Raw genomic sequence first — 17,049 nt, 5'->3', positions numbered from 1 at the left:
TAATTTCTAATAAAAAATAGATATAACACACATAAATAAAAGCTCTCTGGGGTCTACAGTAATTTTTAAGAGTATAAAGGGGTCTGTAACCAAAAAGTTTGATAGCCGCTATGCTAGAAACCATACTGCTAACAGGAAAATAATCTAATTTTAGATTATCTAATAATCTAATTTTCTGGTTCACTAGAAAATGAAAATAATAGATTTTCTGAAAATTAAGGAAGATCTTGAATAACCAGTGTTTGTTTTCAAGCTACTGTTAGTATGGTGGCAAGGAACCATATTAAATACTTTTTCATTTAAAAAAGCTAATCCAGAACTCACAACATTCACTTAGGACCTTACATGTTTGTTGTACTCTCCAAAACAAAACCTCCTCTGCTCTCCGTACAAATCCATTGTGGCCAGAAATATGATTTTGGCCTCTCTGTCACTTTCATGTATGTTCTAGATGTATGTGTATTTGAGGGGGAGAGGAAGCAACACACCTCTTCTTTTCTGTTAACTACCTGACAGTAAAAGTTCCTTGAATGAAGCGGTCTCTATCAATTCACTGTTGCTAAGGAGTAACTGTCCACTCATGCAAGAAGCCACATCTGTAAACCTCCAAGAGCTGACCATAAATTTAATCCTCCACACCAGGGCGTTTCTGAGAGTGAATAGTAATAATTAACCTGGGACAAAACGTATAATAGGACTATTCCAAGCAAATCTGGATAACACCCCAAATTAAAGGCATAATACATCATTACTATATTTGTTCCATCATATACAGAACTACAGTCTTAAAAACTTAAGCATTTGAAAGCTAATGTTAACAAATGCAACATTAAAATGTTCAAATTAATTCCCCAAAGATTTTTCTTCATTTCTCCTTTAATTATTTCTCAAGGAAGCAAAAAGAAAACCCAAGGTTTCTCAAAGACAAATGGAGTATTTTTTAAGGCAGTACTTACAAAAAGACTCCTGAACCACAGCTTTCTTTCATTAGTTGCTCATGCTTCTTAAGGTGATCTAAATTACAGCAAACTATACAGAATATACTGTAATCATGTGACTCTGTGGTAAATGGTAACTGAAAATGTGGCTTTAATCAAGGCCTACGTTCATCTGGTATATGTACATATATCTATGCAGCCATACTGTAGTTTAAAGCCCGTGCTCATTCTGATTAATAAGTGCCTGGACCAACTGTTAATCTGATAATCCCTTTGGTGTTATGGATACATAAATATCCTGTTAACTCAATTAGCTAACATATTAAGGGAATGTCAAGTATACACAAGACCTCTGTGATTAGCGCTGCAGGGAAACATAAATGGAAATACACAGCCTATGCTCTCTCCAACAGCTCACAATCTAGTAAAATAAGGAGTAATCCAGATAGTCTCAACTTACAAATATTTGGTTTCAATATGAATTGGTATCTTTCCCTCGCTACCACCCCCAGCAAATATACCACAGATAGGTACTGCTTAACCAGCATTAGAATTCATCTGAATTTGTATTCCTTCAATGCTGACAGGATGATATGGAAATGTTCTCAAGGATAAGCATCAAAGGAAATCTGGACAGGTGTTTAAAATATGGAAAGCACGTAGCTGAAAATTAATATTAAATCGACAGCTTAAGCAATAATCACTGGTACTCTACAGTATAATGTCATAGATAAGCTAAACATAATTAAAAGATTTGTCATCCTTATAAACAGAGGTTATACGGCAAAGAAATGGAATGATTTTGCCATTTTGAAAAAGAACGCACATCTAGATAATGCCATTGCCTATCAATATCCTACAGGGCTTCTAAATATTCTTATACCAGGGAAGTATTTATTTTTTTATCATTAGTTCACACCGCCTCTCTCTCACTTACTTTAATAAATAGCAAGTGTTGAAATATATGTTAGCCATCTGGGAATATACTATATTAGCTAGCAAATAAGAAAATTCTTTTAAATCACCTTTAGTAGCTGGTAAAGCTTAAATAAGATTACAAAGCAATGTAGTGTAAAGACTATTATCACATACATTGATCATCTTTTAGTCTCATTAAATCAAATACGTTCAAAATTAACTATTTCTACATTTTATCTTTTTCATAGGGCAAAGGACTCATATATGGATCACTAAGTCCTCATTACTTTCTCTTTTCTTTTAGTTAATTCTCACCACATTAAAGATTCAAGAGTCACAGATCCAGGCACAACTTCTGAATGGGTTCGGATTCAGAACAAGCAATTTATTGTTGGAACAAGAAATTCACTGAACTTTAGAAATAATGTTCTCTTGAGTAACCTCTCCAGTCTTCTCTTTCCTCTATTTTTGAGACAACAGGTTCCCTAAAGCCGTAGTCAGGTTTCATAATTATCCTTTTTGAAAGCAGAAGTAATCTCAGAAGAAAATCAAAGGCATTGTGCTTGTGGGGCTAATGCAGTAGGTGAATTTTCGAGGCCAGGATGAGTATTACAGGGAAGGATTAGTCACACCCTTTAAGTGCTTCTGTACTCTAATCACAATCACCACCGCTTAAAACAAAGACAACTCTCTTGCAAATTCAAAGTGAGTGGACAAGCCTCTCTAGTATAAACGGATTTTTTTTTTTTTTGCGGTACGCGGGCCTCTCACTGTTGTGGACCACAGGTTCCGGACGCACAGGCTCAGCGGCCATGGCTCACAGGCCCAGCCACTCTGCGGCATGTGGGATCTTCCCGGACCGGGGCACGAATCCGTGTCCCTTGCATCGGCAGGCGGACTCTCAACCACTGCGCCACCAGGGAAGCCCTAAACTGATTTTATTAATAGAAAGCAAATTTTAACATATGTAGCGCATGTAGTTCTGGTTAGGACCAGGAGCTAATTTTTAACATTTACTACTGGCATTCTCCCTAGGAAGAAAGTAATTATTATCTCAATCAATCCTGTTAGTTTCATTAAAAATTGATTAAGGGATATAAATATTGAAAGCCTATCATGAATAAAATAAAAAAGGTCTTCAGACAAAAGGATGAAAAGTATAAAATTTGGTAATTATTTGTGAATTTTTTTCTACTGTCACTGATCTAGTTTTTAATAAATAACCAAAAGTGACTAAGAATATGATAAAAAATGACATTAATTTTCTCTCTTGTGTAGTAGAAGTAAATATCAGATACCTGGCACCCAGAAACAGTCTCCTAAAAGGAAACCAGTATACAAAGAAAGATGACCAGACAGACTGAGATTTTCAATTCAATCCCTTCACAGGATGTAATTTTTTTGACCTACACCATTCTGAAAGTATCTTTAAATTTTTTTTCAAAACAAGTTAATATGATTCAATGTGAATTTATACATACACAACTAGCAACTTTAATTTGGGGATCACTATCATATTTTTGGATCACAATTTTAGTGTCTGTCCACTCTTCCCTATTTTAGTACATTGCTTCTTTGCTTTACTGAAAAAGTAAGACACATATACATCTGTTTCAGTGTGAATCTACTGAAGATTTTACATAATCAATTTCATATTCTACTACTTTTAATGTAGTGCAATCAATGAAGATTAATGTAGTGAAATCAATGAAGATGCTATTTTCAAATACATACTTTACTTGTTAAATTCAAAATTTTAAAAACACTCATAGGTTATTTTTCTTTCAAAATCAAATGTCTTATTTACTATTTACCTGGTGGTGGAATCAGAGGTGGAGCAGTACTGACAGTGGGAGGAGGTGGAAGAAATGGAGGAGGTGGAAGGTGAGTGGGAGGAGCTCCTGGAGGGAAAAATGGCGGTGGTTTGCTAAAATTGTTGTCTACTTCAGTAGCAGATCTTTCAGAAAGGACCTAAAATTAGAGCACAGTTAATTAAAAAGATGAATAAATGTTCTTATCTAAGATTAAACTCAGTAAATGAATCTCATTTAATCTAAGAAATAAGTTTTATTCACTTACATATATTCTGGGGAAGCAGGAGTAATTTTTCTATGTGTGTGATGTGTGTGTATATTATACAGATGTGAGTATTCACTCTCAAACACACTTTTTTAAATGTTCATATTCCAAGCCTAGACAAAACTGAATCATTACAAATAAAATTCTTAAGGAATAATTGTTCTAAAAATATTCTAAACGAGACAATTAAGTACTTCATAAATAAAATGTAATGAGTATTATCTTTGTTACTCAACCAAAGTTAAAGTATTCAAATTAAGGCAATATAATCATTAGTCATAGATACTAGCATTAAGAAATTAACATGGCAATAGAACCAGATATTCACTGTACCAAGGCCTGTCATTATCAGGTTGCAAAGTAAGAGACTATAAGGCATGCATCAATAGGGTGCAACTAACAGGCAGCCAGATACATAAAAAACTTCTTCATGTGAGCCTTGTAACTTTAAGAACAAGGGTTTATACTTAAAAAGTATTTACAAAATACTGATCTATGTGAACAGGTAAGGGACAGAAACTGAACCTACAGGAGAGTGGCACCTAGAAATCTGAATTTTTGACAAGCTCCCTAACGGATTCTGTTTGAGAAAACTAGAAAAAACAGGCAACATGATTTTATATATTTAATGTATACTTTTCAAATCCTTGCTGGCTAAAGCATATCATTTAAGCATATAACCTTTCATTAACTTTTCCTACATTTAAGTACAGTAATTTTTGTAAGGCTTATGCTGATAAGCTGGTTCTTAAAGTAGAAAGCAGTATTATTTTAAGAAAGCATGACATTTTAATGGTGGGGGTAAAAAAGAGGATTATCTTCCATTTTAGAAATAATTTACCTTAAAAGGTGCTAAAAAGAACATTTACATAATTTACTGAAGGTAATAAAGAATCAAAACACTGGACATCTTTTAAAGTACTCAGAGAAAGAAAATAAATAATGAAAAAAAGTGTGGTCAAGCTAATAGCTGAAAGTCTCAATTATTCAAAGTTTAAACTTGAATTATACAAGCTAATAACTCATCTTCTTTCATTCTTTCACTTGAAAAACAAAGAGATCTACTTCACCCAGAAATGTCACATTAAATAAATTATGGTATAGCCATACAATAAATCTATCATGAGGAGGTGTTAAATATTTTTAAGAATATGGGAAAATGCAAATGATAATTTTATATGGAAAAAAAAAGGATACCCAAAAATATAACCATAGTAGTATCTATCCCAATCTTGCTTAGTGATGAGGAAGAGATGTACCAAAATGTTAAGAGTGGTTATCTTTAGATGGCAGAACTATCGACGGTTTTATTTTCTTCTTTAAACTTTTCCCATATTTTCCTTTTTTAGCCCAATGAGCCTATATATCACATTTATAGCAAGGAAAAAAATATCTTACTGAAAAAGATCCAAAGGTTATAAATTTTAAATGGAACAGCTTTCGTAATAACATGGTGATTGATTCCACATTTTAAATCCCCTTTGTAGTACCTAAATCACCTTACATATAGATAGCATAGTGCTATGAATGAATAAATTAAATTAGAACACAGATATAATCCTTCATTTAAAAAAAATAATAACTTTTAAAATACTAAACCTGTATGTTGCTGTTTTCATTTGCCCGTCGTCTTCCTTCTACTCGGCTGATAGTTATAGTCTGACCAATAACATCAATTGCCCCAGGTAATCTCCTGTAACATAAAAATTGAATCATTTCAGTTTCACCTAATTAGATGTTTGGACAATAACACAAATATTAGGTGAGAAATAAAGGCTAAAACCCTTTGCAATGTAATTTAAAATAAAATCAGATCACAACACATCGAAAAAACTTCACTTAGATCTCACTACTTTGCATAGTCATAAAAACTAAATTTTATTAATTAGCTAAGACCAACACACCAAACAATGATCATAATGCTAAATTTTAAGTATTTTTGTAGGTTTTCTTCAAAATTTACTATTTTTTAATAGTCTCCAAGTGAATTTATTTTTGTGGAACTGAATCAGTAGCAAATGTTAAACAAATGGAAATAAAAATTTTTGGCCACTATAATTGTAACACATATCATAGTTCTATTACAGAAATCTTAAAAATTCCTCAAAACGGCTTGAAAAGAAATAATGCTCATTTTGATACATAAAGGTTATGTTCCTTAGTGATTTATTCTGAGAATTAGAAAAAATAAATAGGGAACCACTTTTTCATTCTTGATAACTTGCCTTTAGTTAGAAAAATTCAAATATTTAAATGCCAGCACCACCTCCAATTGTATTTACAACCATTAAAGTTTGTGAGTAGATGGAAAAACAGTCTATCACAAAATAATGCTGCAAATTCAATAGGAAAATCTAACAATAAAAGAAACTAACGTTAAAAGCCATTTTTACGTGTAGCTAAGAACTTTATAAAAATATATATGCTTAACAAGATACAGAAGTCACTTGTAGGAACTGGCAATGAAAAGTGGATGCAAATTAGATGAATTTCTCTTCATCTATATTTCAGTTCTGAACAATTCTGTTTTTAAAATTTTACAGAAGTAAAACAATCAAAGTACCATAGATCCTTCAGGTCACTAAGTTAGGTTCCTAAAATGACTAATAACAGCAGCTACCAATTATTGAATGATTACATTCTATACCTAAACCTCAGAATAACCCTTAACTTAAAAAATTAATATATACTTGTTAGAGATGATAAAGCTAGAGCCAGAGTGATGTCACTGACCTCAGTAATAATTACATGGCAAAACTAACTTTCACACCTGAGTCTTCCTGATTCCAAAGTCTCAGACCCCTTCCCTTGAGCCATGCTGCCTTCTAGCAAGATAAGCAGGCTTTGAAAAACTTAAGACTTTTGGAAATCAAGAACTACTGAAGGTATGTTTCAAGTAAACCTTGAAAAGCCCCATAAATAATTTTATGCTCACAAAAACAAGAAGAAAGACCTACAAAAAGTCTATAATGGCATTTGAAATGTCTTCAACTACATAGTTAATTCCTGCTTACTATCCTGCCACTTAAGATTTGTTAATACATTTAAAAAATGTTCAAGCCTTTCTGATTTTATGCCTAGGTCATTGACCCCCTAGGTTCCCTCATGATCTCAAAGATCAAAAGTGATTTTACTTAACTTGTACCCTTCAGTGCAGCTGGGAAACTATCCTAACAGTCACACATTAGAAAAACTGAAATACTTCTGACAAAACAAATATTGCTCTAATTTTTGCCTAAAATTTGCCTAAAACTTACAAAGCTATGACCACTATAATTTCATATCAAAGCACGTGCCATCAGCCCTCCCATATATAAACACATCTCAGATCCAACAGCCCAAACGATAAAGGTGTATATTCTGAAACCAGGATTTCCCTCACCATTTATTACTACCTAAACTTCATAGTAAAAATCCTTATTTCTACCCTACTATTTTCTTTTCCATTCTCTTCTATTCTCAATCGCTGGATTCTCCCCTCTCCATCTTCTTAAATTTATTCCCATCAAGAACAAATTCTCACAAATTTGTTTGGATTTGCAACTTGGATTATAAATTCTCTGAATTGTTAAAAGTAGCAAAAGGGGAAAGATTCTATAACCTTTGACCATGGATTTCTAAGGACTTATGTTTTCAAAAATTCTGGGACACATGGGAGTACTCATTTATTAAAGTTTATCTTCAATATGTTCAGAGATGTCTGATTACCTTTTTCAGCTTTAAATGGATTGCTCTATCACTAAAGAGTCAAAATGGCAAATATTATGTTTCTAAAACATACAGGACTTCCCTGGTGGTGAAGTGGTTAAGAACCTGCCTGCCAATGCAGGGGACACGGGTTCGAGCCCTGGCCCAGGAGGATCCCACATGCCACGGAGCAACTGGGCCCGTGTGCCACAACTGCTGAGCCTGAGGTCTGGCGCCCACAAGCCACAACTGCTGAGCCCACGTGCCACAACTGCTGAGGCCTGCACGCCTGGAGCCCATGCTTCGCAACGAGAGGCCACGACAATGAGAGGCCCATGCACCGCAGCGAGGAGTGGCCCCCCGCTCACCGCCAACTGGAGAAAGCCTGCACACAGCAATGAAGACCCAACACAGCCATAAATAAATAAATATTTTTAAAAATAAATAAATAAAATAAAAACATACAAATGAGAAATTAGCCTTAATAAATGTATATCACTAGAGGGAGTCTAGAAAATTGCAATTCCTTACATGTCCATAATAGTAACAGCTCCCTGCCCAAGCATTTTTACCACACAAATTGATTTACCTTAATCAGAAATTTTGTTAGAAATATTTTACAACAGACACATATGTACCAAAGTAACAAAAATCACTTAATATTTAACACAGGTGAATAATTAAACATCAATTCTGATGTCACATTATGGAAAACAATATTGAACCATATTATTATTAAAGTTTCTGATGTACCACTTTCTATTTCAATGAATAAAAAAATTTAGTAGAGCTTCACCACGAGGATCTACTGTAACCTGGATTTCTACATAGCACAGGTTTATCTGGGTTTACAAACTGTTCAATAAGGCAGACAGTTAATGCAGTTATCAAGATTCCCTTCTCTATACTGGACTCAATCATAGAGTAAAAAGCTGAAAGAGAGAGCAACTAACCACAGTGGACAGCTACAGTTTCATTAATCTACAATTTAATACAGGCAGTGAATATTCACAAGAACCTCGACCTGTCCTCCTAGCACAGATGAATATGAAAACATCTCTGAAATTTTAGTGGAATTAAATTAAAATGACATATTTTGAGGATTCTAATGTTCCAGAAAGGGTATGAGAGCTGCTTACATAGATACAATAGAAATCCTAAGAGTAACAAAATCAGAAACAAGGGAAAACAGATAAAAGGTTAGTTATTAATCTTTGGACACAAATTTATCTCTGAGCTTCTTTTTTACCAGCCAAAATAAAGGACAGTCTTCATAACAAAAGTCTTTAATGTGCATTAAGAGAAAAACAAAGCACTAGCTCTGAAGATTACTTTTCTTGGTAATAACAATTGCTAGTATTTATTGAACACCTACTATGGTGCTAGGAAAGCACTGTTCTAAGCACTTTATATAGATTTACTCCTCATAATAATCCTAAGAGGTAGCAACTATTATTATTCCCATTTTAAAGATGAAAGTAAAAAGAAACAAGTTTCTCCTCTGAGTCCATCTTAAGTGAAAGTATGATAGAGTACAGTAGTTTTTAAACTTTTTAAACCACAAAACAGTTATTTAGGAAATACATTTTGCACAGCAATCCAGTATATACATTATATAAAAAAAAACAAATGTTTCATAAAACAGTACTTACACTTACTATAAAGGAAAAAGAACATTAATATCAAATATGATTTTATTAATATTTACAAATAACACAGGAAAAAACCCAAAATAAAACCAAGAAATATTTGGTGGCTGAGACCAGCAAATTGACTTCACACCCCACTAATGGATTAGGGGTTCTCAACTTTGCCTGCACATCAGAATCATCTAGAGAGCGTTTAAGACCCCCAATGCCCAGAGTGCACACCAAATAGTTAAATCTGAGTCTCTCAGGCCTAAGCATCAACATTTTTTGTAGCTCGCCATGTAACTCCAATACAGAGCTAAAGTCGAGAACTACAACTAATGGCATGCCCAAAGAAGAGACTTATATTTTGTCCTCTTCTAGTAAGAACTTAAAGTAGTTAATAAAAATTAATGTTTTTATTACTCAATAAATTTAAAGTCATATCTAAAAAGGTTTAACAATTATGGTAAAGATTTCATTACATACATATTTTCATATTGATCTTTTGAGTTCTGTGGACTGACAGTACTGCTTCTATACTTATATTCTATTTTTCAAGTGGAGACTTAATAAAAAAGAATTCTGTCTAGAAAAGTGATACACGTCCCCCCCAAAAAAATCACAGAATTAAAAAACTGTCTTCAGGACATGTAATTTCCTATCACACCATATTCAAAGAGACTGGTAAAGCCTATGATGGGAGCAGAGATCCAAGGGGAACTAACACTTTAGTGGGTGCCCTGCAATAGCGTTTCACAGGCTTAAAAATTATTTCATCCGTAAGTACACTGAAAGTAAGGTGTAAGTCCAATCAGTTTCATTTTCACAGATGTGGAAAGAGGCTCCTTTGTGAAGTACCACGCCAACGTCAATATTCAGGCTTGGGTATGACCAACTCCAAACCCCCTCCTACCCTCAGAATGTTTTCCATGCTAATTTTCTGGGTCCTGAATTTTTAAAATGTCACATTACTTGTTAAGCTATATTAAAAACAAACAAAAAACCTTGAATACTTAAAGGTGAAATATGCTAAAATTTGACTCACTGGAGGACATAAATTGTGTTTATTAGGGCAGCCAAGTTTACTTACTTTTGTGCAGAGCTTGGAATAAAGCTTTACCAGCCACATTTATGCTTAGTTGCATTTTTTAAATGTATCACTGATAGGAAAAGATATGTTTCTACAGGTAATTAAAAAAAAAGGCCTTCACATGTCCAATCACATAAAATCTTACAAGCTACACAATATAGCAACATGCATGCAGAGTGCTCAAATGCTATGAAGTACAGGTACGTTTTTTCAGTAAACGATTTCATCAAGACATAATAGTAAGCAGCAAGAACAAATGAGGGAGTCAACCTTAGATTTAACGTTCATTTAACATCCACTTTTAAGTTTTGTTAGTCTATTATAAAACATGCGAGCAGGTTTAAATATTTTAGTGATTATACATTGTAAAGCAATTTTTACCATTCCTCCTTCAAGAGTCTGGGTTAGTTTAAAAGTATTCTGATATTGGAAAACAAGCTTAATAAAACAACCTAGAATTTGCAACTAATTACCTAAAAGGAGCATAGTTTAAGATTGTAAAATGAAAACAAAATACAGAAATAAATTGGACACTGGCATAAGGTTATAGCAATCATCCATACTGCCTATTCCAATTTTCTGTGTTCATTTAAACTACTTCATTCTTCTCACTAATTCGCTTTACAAGAGTTACAAATCTGTACAAAACAAACTTGCACCAATAAAATGTTATTGTTATATACTATAGTTAAAGATTTAAAAAACACTATAATATATAAATTAAGAGTAACAGGGTGAGAAAAGTCTGGGTCTCCAAATACAGTAATTTATGAAAAGCATCTCAACCATCATTTAATCGTTCTTTACAAAGAGACTTAAGGAATGCTTTAAAAAAAACTCCCCATTTCTCAGTTACATTAATTACAAGAGCTGGAATCTCATTTTTTATCTTATGCTATAAAAAAGTGTATGTAGCTTTCATCTACAGTTGTTTCTTCTTTTTAATTTTCAAAAGCACAAAATACACACTGAAAATACAGTGTCAAATTTCCTACTACCTATACTCCCTGAGACTAATCACAAAATCAGAATAGGGAGTTTTCTGAGTTACCAAACCATCTTTTGGGGCACAGGGGGGCGAGGGGGGCGGGTAGCAAGGGGGAAGTTATATAGTCTAAGTACTGAAATGTATCACTTTCAGATTTAAAAACTAATATTTTCCTTATAAAATGGCCAATTTATTTCAAGAAATAAGCTGTTATATCAAAAGCATAACTATTTTAAGATAAAAATTATAAGTCAAATGGTTTATATAAAAGAAATTTCAGATGTTAAAGTAATAGCAGCATGGGACTTCCCTGGTGGCGTAGTGGTTAAGCATCTGCCTGCCAATGCAGGGGACACGGGTTCGAGCCCTGTTTCGGGAAGATCCCACATGCCGGGGAGCAACTAAGCCTGTGCACCACAACTACCGAGCCTGCACTCTAGAGCCCGCGAGCCACAACTACTGAAGCCAGCACACCTAGAGCCCGAGCTTCACAACAAGAGAAGCCACCGCAATGAGAAGCCCGCACACTGCAACGAAGAGTAGCCCGCGCTCACCACAACTAGAGAAAGCCCACGTAGCAACAAAGACCCAGCGCAGCCAAAAATAAAATAAAATACATAAAAAACAAAACAAAACACACATTAATACAGCATCAAGCTGCCCAGGAAGAAAGCTTTAAATTCTTTACCAACAAAAACAAACAAAATACACTCCCATATACTATTACCTTATTTAAAACTTCAAACGATAAATTAAGAAGGTATCTTAGTCTGTATTTCTAGTCAAGCAAAGTATAACTGCTTATTGTTGGCAATACATTTTCATACCCTAACACACTTGCTTCTCATTACATCACTTAGGATAGAAATTATTATTCCCATTTTCACAGGCTCAGTTTACAATATCCATCCAAGGTTTGTATGCTTTGTAAATTTAAGATTTAGAACACAAACCAAAATTCTATGGAGGGTGGATTATGAATAAAAAGCATAGCAACAATAAGGGAGATAGTACTTCCTAGACCCACTTAATAGAATGGCAGGTTTATGCACTGTAGTTGGAAAATAAAGATTGGAAAGACTCAATGGCGTCCAATTTTATAGGTCCTAAAGACCGGCTCAGAGAGCTAAATTTTATTCCAGATACTGAAAAGCACCCAGGGGTTTTTGAATAGGGTATGATATGAGAAAGGAAAATTAAACCTGCAGCAAAGGGAAGGAAAACATTTATTGAGCACCCATTAGCATGGTTCCAGGCAATTTATATTATAAAAAGCTAGAGAGACAAGGGGCGAGACATGAGGTGATAAGGGCTGATTCATAAGGTAAGTGTAAAAACCCTCAATTCTATACTGAAACAGTGTAATTCAGGGGGGAAAATGGTACAGCCTAGTCAAAATTTATTATCTTTCTAATGAGATAAAACAACACTGATGACCTAAACATCAGGAGTATCCAATGTTTAAAAATAGCCTTACCTTAGATCAGGTGATTCGGCCCTCCCATATTGATCCTGCCACTTCCCAACGCTTGAATTGGCTTTTTTGGAGGCAGTACTTGTCTGAGACTGAGAAGAGGTGCTGTTTCTGGTGAGATAAATTTTCTATGTTTTTTCTTACATACTGTTGTCTCTGACCCCCCTTGATCTGTTTCTTTTTTCCTTGACATGCTTTTTCTAAAGTCCTTTAGCATGTTCTGATAGTATCATTCTCTTCAAGTTATATGAAATACTTGTGGTGGAACTAAGACTGCTAGTGGTATTCAAATATAGATGTCTTTGTTATCAACATTTTATTAATTCTAGAATATTTTTAGAAATACTTCTCAACATAGACAGTATGATGTCAAAATGCAGAAATGAGAAAAGAACCAAAGGCTTACTTCAGGTTATATATATTATCCAGAAATAAATTTCAGTGCTTTTACAAATTAATAACATTAATTTCTGCAGTTTCATAAAACCTTATTTGAAATGTTGGTATTTCTTTCCCTAATTCTTCAATAATAGAAATATTGTTAGTGTAACCAGTTAACAGCAACATTCTGTGTTTCATAAAAGCCTATATTAAATATATATTTCATTAAAATTCAATTTCAGAATAATTAAAGTCTTTCAAAGTAAAATTCTAAAAAAAGTTAATTTTATCCCTGGTGTTCACCTATATACACTCTTGCCAATCCTTTAAAGGAGTAATAAGACACTCTTTCAAAGTAATAGGAAAAACATGTTTATGTAGCTGCTTATTTATGTAAAACAAAAAACAACACAGGAAGAACAAGCCAGTAACTAGATGAAATGAAATTGTTTATTGACAGGAGTGAAAAAAATTGCAAAAAGAATGACTAATCTGAGTATACTTTTGCATAGTCTTGCCTTTGGAACTATGTTAAATGTTCTAGATATGTAGAAAGTAAGTCAATAAGCATGGAGGAAAAGAAATGCTAGTACTGAAAAGAAACAGAAACAATGGATCAAATTATCTTTTAAGTGACTAATACATATAACCACTCTGAAGGAAATTTTTGAACACAATATTTTGACTATATACCCTCAATCTAAGAAAAAGAAAAATTGCAAGAAATCTTGAACTCTATTTAATAGGTTTGTTTTTTGTAATGGTAGGTGCACAGTTCTAATCTATTTTGTGTGTATTTCAGTATTAAGCAAATGAGTGTATATACTGAACTTGTTGGAACTAGGTTCTCACTGTGGGAAAAAGGAAGATACAATACAAAATAGAGAAAGAGGAGTAGAACCTGTGGTGTCAAGCTAGAAGTAGAAGAAATGTGACTATATGATTAAAATTTTATAAAAATAACGTATATATGGCAATTTCACATTAAAATTGCTTGCTTTTTCCTAGCTCTGAGTGCTGAAAAGACCTAGAAATAGTGACACCCCAACAGCAATGAGCGTAACTATTGCCGAGACCGTGGTTTCTAATTACCATTTCCCACTAAAAAGCATCAGGATTCCTTCAAGAAATGGCTGCTTCTAGGGAAGGGGCAGGGAAAGTACAACATAAGACTGAAACATCAGAAAATAAAGAAATCCTCAAAAAAAGATGATGGGGACATGTCAAAAGGTCAGAGGAGCCAGTCTGAAGAGGCTCCCATGGACCAAATGTGGAACAATTTGAGCATCAACATGAATTACAGTACATATATATGTGTGTATACATATACATGTGTGTGTATGTGTATATATATAGTTTATATACCCCATTTATAAGCCACACACACAAACTCTCTCACACATAAAATAAAAATTAATGAGTCTAACAATAAATAAGTAGGTAAGGGAGGTGGAAAAGCTCATTTTTAAAGTAGAATGCCAACTAATAAATGTAACAGGAATAACAGAGTTAGACAATGACTATTTTCAGTCATTACAGTAATAATTGACTAAATCAAAAACGGACATTAAAATTCATGGAAAGTTCAAAGACAAACGGAATATTTATGCAGTCTCCTCACAGATTACTTATTTATACAGTAACTTTGCAGAAACGCAAAGGACACCACCACGACTAAGTAATTAAAGTTATCACCACTAAAAACGGGACAAACTGACATCATGTACCTACAGGCTGATTCACTGAGAACACCACATTACTTATGTAGTATTCCTGCCCCAAAAGCAAAGCCTGAATCTAATAACGTGGGAACATCAAGCAAACCCAGACTGAAGGATGATTTACAAAATAACCAGACTGTACTCTTCAAGTCAATGTCAACAAATACAAAGAATGTTCAAGAAGCTGTCCCAGATCAAAAAAGAATAAAGAGATAAAGGAGTTAATTGTAATGAATAATCCTGGACTAAATCCTAAATCAAGGAGGAAAGAAAAGAACTGCCATGAAAGATATTATTGAAATAATCAGCAAAATTTATGGCTTGTATATTAAAGTACTGATTCATTATGAGATGTTCTGACATTGATTAACTGTTTCCTATAATTACGGAACACAATGTCTTTGTTCCTAGGAAATATATGCTTAAGTATTCAGGGGTAAAAGGGCACAATGTCTACAATTAGCATTCAAATGATTCAGGAAAAAAATATTTTTGAGAAATTATAAAGCAAATATGGCAAAATGTTAATAACTGGTGAATCTGAGTGAACAGTGTATAGACTTTAATACTTTTCTTGCAACTCTTTCTAAGTTTGAATTTTTTTCAAAATAAAACATTAAAAAATGAAAACAATAAATGAAGGGGGCACAACAGGGGCTTCTGGTAGTAATGGTAATATTCTTATTGATCTATATGAAAACTTTTAAAGATTAAAAAAACATTCTGATATATCAAATATTAACAATTTGCTGGGCAGTACAGAAAGTTAGAAATCCAACATTCCTACTGATAAAGTACAAAGAACCATTAAAAATTTTTTTTTCTTTGCAAACATACCAGTAGCCATTTATATGTTAATATGGCATCTAAGATTTTAAACAATAGGAATACAGTGATTAGGTCAGTAGTACACTTCATTACTGCTAAATATTTGCTGTACAGTCTCTATTATGACTTACATGACATTACTGTCTTCTCCCTAAAGTCAATAAAATTTTACTTTTAAAAACACCTAATTTCCATAAATACAAAGAATAAAATGGAAATACTTTATAAATATAAAGAATAAAACACAGATATTTATTTAGGGAAATACTTCACAGTGGCTGAGAAGTATCCTTTTGATCAAGCGAAGATGAGTCCAGAAAACAAACTTTCCTAATAAGCAATGAGTACTGTTCTCTGCATCCCAAAGTGGCAGTATTAACATGCTGCGTCTGTTTCTACAAACTGTGGTGGTAATTATCCATTCTTTTCAGCATAAGTGATGAATCTGCTAATTTCTGTCATTTTTTTTTTTTTTACTTCCTTCTTACTGTGCCTTATCCACCAGTGTCCTCCCATCACTCCTTATCCATCTCTCCTTCATCTCTCCTTAGATCCATGATCCATCATTATAATCACTCTCTCAAGTACACTCTCACCTTCCTTGCCCCTCTCTCCCTTGGGCATATTTGCCTGGTATAACTTCAACCCCTGCTAAATCCAACTCTGGCTACTCTTCATGAACACATGAATACCTGACAAGGGAAAGACAAACACACCCAAACAAGCTGACTTGTTTCATTTTCAACCTCTGGCCACTAACCTCAAGAAAAGTTGGAAATGTACAGTCTCTCCCCGTGTCATAAATTTTTCACTCTGCTCATTCCCATCAGCATATAAAAATGCTGTGATTTCTCCCACCTGGAAAAGAAAAGCCATCTCTTCACCCCACACTTCCCTCCAGGTAACTGCCTAGCAATCCTGCTCCTTTCCCCCAGGTTTATTCACACACCTCTACATAACTATTTCAGACCTTCTCCTCTCCTCTCAAACATTCAACACCCTCTTCCACTATTCTCACTTTCACCAGATAAGTCTGCATTCTATGCTGCTGGGAAAAACTGAAGCAATCAGAAAGAGAACTTTCAGTTGTTTCCATCACCATTAACCACCCACCTACCTTCACCTGCCCTTCCTCCTATTACAATGAGTGAATTGTCCATGCTTCTCTTTAAGGGTAAATCCTCCACTTGCTTATTACATCCCACCCCCTCTGACCTTCTTAAGGACACTGCTCTAACAACTGTCCCTTCTCAATTCTTGCATCATCAATTTTCCCCTCTAGTAACTCATTCTCATAAATATAAAAACATGCTG

The 17,049-nt window shown here is 34.0% G+C and overlaps 1 protein-coding gene across 36 annotated transcripts in view; it reads right to left on the bottom strand.

Moving 5' to 3' along the window:
- Window positions 1–17,049, bottom strand: part of FIP1L1 (factor interacting with PAPOLA and CPSF1) — a 68,461-nt gene that overhangs the window by 27,823 nt on the left and 23,589 nt on the right. For 15 of the 36 annotated variants that reach the window (XM_033857029.2, XM_073805269.1, XM_033857032.2 and 12 more), the window contains 3 exons: window positions 12,809–12,916; window positions 5,535–5,628; window positions 3,671–3,827 (listed from right to left, as the gene is read on the bottom strand). In XM_033857029.2, coding sequence (XP_033712920.1) covers window positions 3,671–3,827; window positions 5,535–5,628; window positions 12,809–12,916 — 359 coding nt within the window. Of the gene's footprint in view, window positions 1–3,670; window positions 3,828–5,534; window positions 5,629–7,752; window positions 8,008–12,808; window positions 12,917–17,049 lie in introns of all 36 variants that reach the window. The other 21 variants (XM_033857034.2, XM_033857031.2, XM_019928173.3 and 18 more) reach the window with 2 other exon arrangements.

The sequence above is a fragment of the Tursiops truncatus genome, chromosome 5, assembly GCF_011762595.2.
Source record: "Tursiops truncatus isolate mTurTru1 chromosome 5, mTurTru1.mat.Y, whole genome shotgun sequence".
NCBI lineage: Eukaryota > Metazoa > Chordata > Mammalia > Artiodactyla > Delphinidae > Tursiops > Tursiops truncatus.
This window is presented reverse-complemented; position numbering and strand designations above follow the sequence as displayed.